At 39.3% G+C, this 10,000-nt stretch overlaps 1 protein-coding gene across 1 annotated transcript in view; it reads left to right on the top strand.

Annotated features, from left to right (window-relative positions):
* Nucleotides 1-1,508: 1,508 nt before the first annotated feature.
* The window catches only part of LOC140932352 (uncharacterized), a 22,720-nt gene continuing 14,228 nt past the window's right edge, over nucleotides 1,509-10,000 (top strand). Inside the window, exons 1-2 of the mRNA XM_073381969.1 lie at nucleotides 1,509-1,597; nucleotides 9,390-9,588. Of these exons, the coding sequence (XP_073238070.1) occupies nucleotides 1,582-1,597; nucleotides 9,390-9,588 (215 nt within the window). The 5' untranslated portion in view covers nucleotides 1,509-1,581. The remainder of the gene's footprint in view (nucleotides 1,598-9,389; nucleotides 9,589-10,000) is intronic.

Below are 10,000 nucleotides of genomic sequence, written 5' to 3'. Positions count from 1 at the left end.
CTTAAATCCAAATTTTCTTGTGCAATTGTAACCTTTGAGCCTGAAGACTGTGCATGATGAAAGTACGGGACCCGATTCAGATTTAAGGTACTGAGCAGTTCTTACACCATAGCCCTATCGGTAATTTCATGTTGTGCAGAGAGTTTCTAACTGTTGAAACACTGGATGAAGAAGAATTCACTTTGATCATACTAGTTACGGCAGGGGTATTTTGCAGAACGCCTAATGACTCTGAAGATTTGTGATTAGGGTTAGTGAAGTGAGTGAATCAAGTTTCAGGTCAGTTTTCCCAGTTTAATGACCCTAAATGGAACCTGTTTCACTCAGTTTCCTAACCTTAATCACTCGACTTCAGAGTCATTCGGCGTTCTGCAAAATACCCCTGCCGTAATACAGCACAGTAATTTTTCTTTCCTGGTGCTGTTGATTGTTCTTTTATGAATTACTTCAAATGCCACAAATTCATGCAGACAAAAGGTATTGATTTATAATACTGATAATAAATGTTATATTTTATAGGTGTTGCTTTTTGCAAAGTTTAAAGTGGGCAATATTGTTTATTTATACACGCGATAGAAGTACTTTCACTTTCAAACTAAAACCACATTACGTATGCTTCAACCTTAGACCGGGGGGGGGGGGGGCACTGCGATATATGGGCTAGGTACGTATTTGCCGTTACGTCAGGTAGGGTTTTTTAAAGCAGTTCGGTCTGAAGAGTGGATAGCGGCACACCCCACCCAAAGTTCCGCATCTGCAGTCCATTCGTTTTAGTCCTCCGTCGGAAATCATTCTGTATTAACATAGCCTTTTTCCGTTATAAAAGTCTAAGCAAAAAAAAGGTTGGATGAATGAGTGTTACTTGAGACGTTTTATGAATTCCGTCTGAACTAGGATGGTGTCACGACCTCTCAGTATGAAATAAGCGGCAAAAATCAAATTTGCTCAGTTAAAACGTTTTCCTCCAGAGCATAATCTACCTGTCAGGGGAAAAATAAATTCACTGGAACAAGCAGCATTTTGGCATGAGGTAAAAGTCGTGTTTTGCCTATCGACCCCCTGTTTATACTAAAAATACATGTTTTGTTGATATATTTCTAATCCGTGATACAAATTATTTGAAAGCATGTTGTAATCTTTTGAAATAGGTATATCATAAGCTTAAATCGTATTAATGCAAAAGTTGCATGTGATAAAAACTTAATTACGTTGAATAAAATTAAATGCCCCACGTTTTTGCTCATAGCTCAACTTGTCTACACCGTCAAACCCTTCTAGTACATTTCTTATGCTTTCCTTCAATGCTATTTCAAAACTTTCCGAAGCCGCCTTCAGAACACTTCTCGCATACTCTCGCGAAACTCTGTTTTGGTATCGCGGAATAAAATTTAAGAGGCATATGTGTAATTGAGTGTTGATCTTGACGTATCAAGGGAAGCTTGTGTGCACCTCACATCCGGGATCCTAGAGTTAGGTACGCGAATAGCGTTTTTCAAAACGGTGTCAAATTTCCCTATTCGTTTACTGCAAAGTGAAAACATTCAAGCCGAAGCCGTTTATACATGACGGTAAAAAATCGACATGGATTTCGAACAAGGTAAGAAATTCAATGATCAATAGACTGAAGGTCCACAATATATATATCTAAAACTTTCGAACGTTTACTCGCTCTACCTTTCTTGAATCCAAATTTCCTTGTGCAATTGTAACCTGTTTGAGCCTAAAGACTGTGCATGATGAAAGTACGGGACCCGATTCAGATTTAAGGTACTGAGCAGTTCTTACACCATAGCCCTATCAGAAGATTTCATGTTGTGCAGAGAGTTTCTAACTGTTGAAACACTGGATGTAGAATTCACTTTGATCATACTAGTTACGGCAGGGTTATTTTGCAGAACGCCTAATGACTCTGAGGATTTGTGATTAGGGTTAGTGAAGTGAGTGAATCAAGTTTCAGGTCAGTTTTCCCAGTTTAATGACCCTAAATGGAACCTGTTTCACTCAGTTTCCTAACCTTAATCATTCGACTTCAGAGTCATTCGGCGTTCTGCAAAATACCCCTGCCGTAATACAGCACAGTAATTTTTCTTTCCTGGTACTGTTGATTGTTCTTTTATGAATTACTTCAAATGCCACAAATTCATGCAGACGAGAGGTATTGAGTTATTATACTGATAATAAATGTTACATTTTATAGGTGTTGCTTTTTTGCAAAGTTTAAAGTGGGCAGTAATGTTTATTTATACACGCGATAGAAGTACTTTCATTTTCAAACTAAAACCACATTACGTATGCTTCAACCTTAGACCGGGAAGGGGGGGGGGGGGGCACTGCAATATATGGGCTAGGTACGTATTTGCCGTTACGTCAGGTAGAGTTTTTTAAAGCAGTTCGGTCTGAAGAGTGGATAGCGGCACACCCCACCCGAAATTCCGCATCTGTAGTCCATTCGTTTTAGTCCTCCGTCGGAAATCATTCTGTATTAACATAGCCTTTTTCCGTTATAAAAGTCTAAGCAAATAAAGGTTGGATGAATGAGTGTTACTTGTGACGTTTTATGAATTCCGTCTGAAGTAGGATGTTGTCACGACCTCTCAGTATGAAATAAGCGGCAAAAATCAAATTTGCTCAGTTAAAACGTTTTCCTCCAGAGCATAATCTACCCGTCAGAGGAAAAATAAATTCATTGGAACAAGCAGCATTTTGGCATGAGGTAAAAGTCGTGTTTTGCCTATCGACCCCCTGTTTATCCTAAAAATACATGTTTTGTTGATATATTTCTAATCCGTGATACAAATTATTTGAAAGCATGTTGTAATCTTTTGAAATAGGTATATCATAAGCTTAAATCGTATTAATGCAAAAGTTGCATGTGATAAAAGCTTAATAACGTTGAATTAAATTAAATGCCCCACGTTTTTGCTCATAGCTCAACTTGTCTACTCCGTCAAACCCTTCTAGTACATTGCTTATGCTTTCCTTCAATGCTATTTCAAAACTTTCCGAAGCCGCCTGCAGAACACTTCTCGCATACTCTCGCATACTCTCGCGAAACTTGGTTTTGATATCGCGGAATAAAATTTAAGAGGCATATGTGTAATTTAGTATTGATCTTGACCTATCAAGGGAAGCTTGTGTGCACCTCACATCCGGGATCCTAAGGCTAGGTACGCGGATAGCTTTGTTCAAAACGGTGTCAAATTTCCCTGTACGTTTACAAAGTGAAAACATTCAAGCCGAAGCCGTTTATACATGACTGTAAAAAATCGACATGGATTTCGAACAAGGTAAGAAATTCAGTGATCAGTAGACTGAAGTTCCACAATATATATATCTAAAATTTTCGAACGTTTACTCGATCTGCCTTTGTTGAATCCAAATTTCCTTGTGCAATTGTAACCTTTGAGCCTGAAGACTGTGCATGATCAAAGTACAGGACCCGATTCAGATTTAAGGTACTGAGCAGTTCTTACACCATATGCTATCGGTTATTTCATGTTGTGCAGAGAGTTTCTAACTGTTGAAACACTGGATGAAGAATTCACTTTGATCATACTAGTTACGGCAGGGGTATTTTGCAGAACGCCTCATGACTCTGAAGATTTGTGATTAGGGTTAGTAAAGTGAGTGAATCAAGTTTCAGGTCAGTTTTCCCAGTTTAATGACCCTAAATGGAACCTGTTTCACTCAGTTTCCTAACCTTAATCACTCGACTCCAGAGTCATTCGCGGTTCGGCGACTATTCGGCGTTCTGCAAAATACCCCTTCCGTAATACTTACAGCACAGTAATTTTTTTCCTGGTGCTGTTGATTGTTCTTCTATGAATTACTTCAAATGCCACAAATTCGTGCAGACAAAAGGTATTGAGTTATAATACTGATAATAAATGTTATATTTTATAGGTGTTGCTTTTGTGCAAAGTTTAAAGTGGGCAATATTGATTATTTATACACGCGATAGAAGTACTTTCACTTTCAAACTAAAACTGCATTACGTATGCTTCAACCTCAGACCGGGTGGGGGGGGGGGGGGGGGCACTGCCATATATGGGCTAGGTACGTATTTGCCGTTACGTCAGGTAGGGTTTTTTTTAAAGCAGTTCGGTCTGAAGAGTGGATAAAAATCAGAGGATATTGGCTTATATAGGGTATCATTTATGGGACATTGATCAATGGTATGTAAATTCGGAGTTTCTTGCTTACAGTAAGTCTGGAATAGAGAAGTGATTTATAGACCTGGTATACTGCTTAAGGGTCGGGATTCCCAGCGGCACACCTCACCCAAAATTCCTAGAGTGCCCACTCCCACCCTCCACAACCCCCTCCCCCAGATTCTGACGCATCTGCAGTCCATTCGCTTTAGTCCTCCGTCGGAAATCATTCTGTATTAACATAGCCTTTTTCCGGTATAAAAGTCTAAGCAAAAAAGGGTTGGATGAATGAGTGTTACTTGAAACGTTTTATGAATTCCGTCTGAAGTAGGATAGGATAGGGATTTCCCCCAGCTTGACCTTTCGTTTTAACCGGCTTACTGGTGCCTCTAGCTAAATACAAATCACAGGTAGACCACCGGGCCACCCTCTGTTTGTGTGGCCGTTGTTAGCTGAGCACAAGAGAGAATGAGCTAACAGAGCGAATCCCTCTGCCCCAAGATAATTGTTTTAATCTATTTAAAGTTCTCGCGCGTGCTGCGAAGGTTATATTTGCCTGTTGTTTCCGGGACTACCCTGGGTGCCAGAGACTTTTCTAGCGCGGTTTCCGGTTTCTGTCAAGTTCTACTTTTACCTGAACGTGACATGCTTTGCTGCCAAACATGAGAAGTTTGACGGCCATTATAGTAATTAGCGCCAGGAGCCGATACTAATCGGCTCCTGTTGTTGACATATTTTTGATCAGCCCGTTCCGCTTATAATTTAGGAATGAATTTTATTTACAAAGGGATTGCAGTATCGGAGTCAAGATTTCACTTTGCGATTAAAGATTGAGATTATCTAACGGCTGGTAGCCATTTATAAAGTAACGAATGTTGAATTCTGACATACCGTGAAAGCCAAAGACAAAGGTTATCACGCGCGAAACACGAAACCGTTAATAGGTGACTGGCTTCAATTGTTTATGCAAATGTGCAAGATATATTTTTTTTCTTTTTCTAGGAATATTTATCGTTCAGAAACGGTACATTTGCTTTTAAGAATTATTCTTGAGAGTTTCAAACTGCATTACCTCTTCTTCACGTCTAATACTTGCGATGAATATTTCGCCCTGCGAACACAAATCAGGTCAGATACTTCAAGCTGTTAGACAGTCGCTAACCTGGATGCTAGAGACGTTTTATGCGCGGTTTCCGGTTTCGGTCAATTCCTATTTATATTCACGACTAAGAGACAGGAATGGGCGTGCAGCTCGAATTGTGGAGCCTGAGTGTTTAATGCCGTCCAAATAACATACAAACTTCAAGATCATAAGTAAAGAATGGTATACAAATATTCCTAAATAAAGCCACTCAGGCTAAACTATTAACGTGCGCCGCTTGATACGAAACCCCAAAAACCCAATGGGAAAAAATTGGGAACGTATTCCCAGCCGATGCGGTCGCACTACCTCTGGGGGTTAAGGGTAAAAACTCAATCGATAGATGAATAAAGTAAGATATAAAAATAAAAGTTGATAGTTCTAGAGCTGAGATGAATACATTACAACTGTCAAAACCTTATATAACTAATAACAATAGAGTCAATTAACGCCACAGCGGCTCACGTGCGTTCATACCAATGGGAAAGTATTTACATTCTCTATCACTGCCACTTCGTTTAGCTCCGCCGAATGTAAATACATTTCTTTATAGTGAGCGGTGTGCCCACATTTCTAACATTTTTCTAACGCCCTCTCAAAATTCAAATGTTTGGCAGCCAAACATCCATGTTTGAACCCACTTTGAACCTAATTTCTCGTTACGTGTCCACGGTTGGATCCAAACGACGGTATCACAGCTCACGGGTGTGCGTGGATGTCGCGGGAAGAGACAGTTGTCGTCTTTGTACAATAGGTTGTTGGTTGTTTATATACTGATGTAGCGAAGAGCTCAATTAGCAATTTCCATCGAGTCGGAACCGCTTTCTCCGGCGAACTTCCACGAGCCAGGACCGTTTTGCTCTTCGGCAGCTATTCTGGCTAGACTTTTTCACGTAGAAATCTTTTGACTCGTCGACGAAAGAAATACCAGGTTTGCACGTCATATCGCTTGCTGTGAGTGATCGGCTGTAAAAGAATTACTCGTCAAGTTTAAAATTACATGACGCCACTAAAGGTGGTGTCCTTAAAATAACCACGTAGTATGACACAGAACCAAGAATAGATTGAAAATAATTTTCATGGGAAGAGGGTCATGTATTGGGGATTCGCTCTCTTAAATCATGCTCTCTTGCTAAGCATCGATCTATAGTATAGGAAAAATACTAGCTTGCGCAGCGAGAGGGAAAATCCCGCCTCCCATGAGGTTTGAATGCCGCTTACTTTTGTGACCTTGGCTGGAACTGTTTGATTACCCAGTCAGATAGAACGGTGTAATACGAAACTATCCGGCGAAAGAGTCAGGCCAAGCGTGGCACTTAGCGTGATGATTCTCTGCTATGAGTTTTAGTAAGTGAGTAGCCTTTGATTATTTATCGTCGATGACGTGGGGAGTGGTCGCCCAGTCTCTAAACCATGGGCTCATGTGTAAAATGCTCGACCGAAGGAAAAAATACAATAAAAACGTAAAACGCAATTGAATAAAGAATAATTTTCATAAATAAGGTATAAAAATCCTTTAAAATATCTGCTACATAAATTCAGTTAAATATGGACCTGATTAAAAAACCTGGGGAAAAAATACAAAATACAAAAAAAACATATATAATATAATTAACACTTATAATTTGCAATAAATCAAAGCTACAAAATACTGCTCTGACATTACAGTGACCTTGTATATTAATAACCTAAATTGCTGGACGGTGGGAGCAGATTTAGTAGAGAAAGGCAAATTATTCCACACATGGGCAATAGAATAACAAAAAAGTTATGCATAAAATGGTTATTATAGGAGGGTTGAGAGACGTTTAATCCTCTACCTCGTAGGTTGTTATTGGTAACTCTAGGCATAAAAAAGTTCCTAGAGTCATTAAAATTTCCATTTGAAGCTTTTAAAATGGTAATTAGCAAAATCAGCAAGGATAGAGCTTTCAACTGGTACCTCATTTTAATAGTAAATTTTGACCAATCCTGACAGTTAGAGACAAAAAAACATGCAACATTTGGGGAAAAAGTCCAGAACCAATTTTGCTATTTACCTACTTCTCTTCACAGATTAAATTTCTTCCTTTGTTGAAAAGAAAGCCATTCAAACTTTCATGTAAGAGAAAGGCGAGAGAGTGGGCAACAAAACTCCAAGTCCAAATTTTGCCTTATGCGCTTGCGTGGTGAACAAAATAGCTGCTTAGTTCCATCCAATTAGCAGAAACTTCAGTTCCGAGTGTTAGAAATCTCTTTTTTAGCTTTTTTAGAAGCATTTGGTCCAAAATTCTTTTTTTCCCTAAAAATTTGCTGACGAAAAAGGGTTAATCGGCAAAAATAACATTTGTTAAGTCAAAATGAAGAGTCCTCCACAGCATGCTCCGCCGGCTTTTCTAAGGTGCCACTGTTCAATGATCGAGAGCCTTTTTGAGGTTGAGTTCAGATGGATCAGGGAGTTAATTCGCACTGCGTGACAAAAGGCAATTATGTTTGATTCGCTTTCTCAAAGAACCAATTTTAATTATTGCTAGAAGATTTGTCTTTAATTTTGAGATCTATTCCGCTCAAAAATGTCATTCGAGGATTTCGTTCAACCACAAATCTTGTGGTGGAGTGGAGCCTTTTAGCTTGCTCAATTTCATTTCATTTCTTCGTGAACGTACTAACTTGGAGAGGCAAGAGATTTCCATTAAACATTGACGTGTCTGATTGCATGTTATTGCCTCTCAGCCCAGATTCAGCCCAGATAAACATTGCGGCGGCTCCAGTTTGCTCCTTTTAGGCGCTAGTCAAATAATGCATCAGTCAATTGAAACCCCGGCCCTCCCGACCTCCGGGACATGGTGGGGGATGGCGGGGATTTGACGCGGGCAATGTCGGGATTTGACGCACAATTAAAACGTGTTGGCCCCGAGAGGCGGTGGAATTAACAAAATACCTGTTTGACCCAGGTCATGAGCAGGGATTTAATAGCATATATGCATTTTCGGATGCGGGGATAGGAGCGGAGATTTAACATGAGTGACTAAAGGAAAAGCTTCGTTTCCCAAGGTGTTGAAGATGGCGGCAGAAGAGAGATGATGCTGCAGAGAATGACATTTTAATTAAAATAATATGGACGCGAGAGAGCTCCGCTATTGCAGACGTTTTTAAGTTGTGGTTTTGTTTTCTCATTACAGACCACGTGACGGAACCCCAGAGAACTGTTTTTTTTTTTTTCAAATGTCGTTTTATGCACGTGCATCCTCGTGCCTACGTTTGCATAATTAATGAAAAGACAAAAGGCAAATTCCCTGGAAAACATGAAGTGGTCTGAATTGGGAAAACGAAACATACAAGGCATAAAGGTGTATTGATCGTGTTTTTTTTAAAGATTTCACACAAATTAGTTAGTGCCTGGAACATCCTACATTGGTCGAGCATTGCCTAACAAGTTTATCACAATTCCCCTTTTTTTTAAAAAAAAAACGACATGTTTATCGTATCGATCGAGAACCCAACGCACTGAAAAGTTTAGAGCTTAAATTTTGGCTTAAGTTCATAATTCTCAGAATTTTTCGAAAAAATACCTGATAGGATCCTTCTTGATGTGCTCCTGTGTGTGTTTAGGTTTTCTAAAGCGTCTTTTAATGCTCTGATATCTTCATTCATAACATTTTAAAACCTAGACGCCATCATGGCACTGAGACGTACGTAACGTTGCCATAGCAATTTTGTAATTTCACATGTGAAATTAAGTTAGTATAGGTAATAGCATGATTTGTAGTGATATTTGGCATATTTACCACAAGTGATATTTCGAAATTGTTATACGTAATTTCACGAGCCGTTGGGAGATTGAAATTTGAGACAATTTTGAAATATCACGAGTGGTATTTATCCCAAATATCACGTACAAATCATGCTATTATTTGTTTATGCTATTACCCGCAAAAGGTTTGTAATTTTCACATGTAGGTATTTCAAGTTAAGCTGAAATACCTCTGCGCTAAGCCAATCAAATTGCAGTAATTTTTCATGTAGTAGCATAAACGCTGAAATTTCGCGCCAAAATTAAGGAATCATTTGTCACCCATTATATTAATAGCATTATTGTTTTTGTTTAAATGACACAGCTAACCATAACCTGGACCTAGTGCAGGGATTTCCGGGGATATCAAATAACACCGTTTGGGTGACAGCAGATAGCGTCCCCCCCAAAGTGGAAGTCGTGACCAGATATCCTCTCTCTGAAGCGCTTGAGCTTTGTGCTTTAGTGGACTGCATCAGGGGCAATTCATCTATAAGCTTTGGACTGATAGTTCCAGAGGACAGGTACTTCTTTGATTTTCGTTTTCTTTTTGCTGAGCTTTACGTGCGTCATATAATTTACGAGGTAATGTCAACAGTACGTTGTTACTGCCAAAAGACAGGACAGGAGCGTGTCTCTAGCAATAAAAGCTGACCGCGCAATTGTGACAAGAATTAATTACAGCTATACTCAAGAAGATTGTCAATGCCTTTGCAGATGACAAGGTTTGAAATGATTGCATCTTTATTCTTTTCTCTCCTTTACGAGGAATCGCTAAGAAATGGTTCGGTTTATTTTCGAGTCAGATAGACATTTAAAATCCCCGCGCAGCGTAGTTACTTATGCTCATTTGAAAATTATAAAGTAGACGCTGATAGAAGATCTTAAACCGATGTTTCGGCAATGCTGCCTTCTTCAGGGTACTTATCGAATGAG

This window comes from Porites lutea, chromosome 3, assembly GCF_958299795.1.
Source record: "Porites lutea chromosome 3, jaPorLute2.1, whole genome shotgun sequence".
NCBI lineage: Eukaryota > Metazoa > Cnidaria > Anthozoa > Scleractinia > Poritidae > Porites > Porites lutea.
The sequence above is the reverse complement of the archived record's forward strand: the minus strand, read 5'-3'. Positions and strand labels throughout refer to the sequence as shown.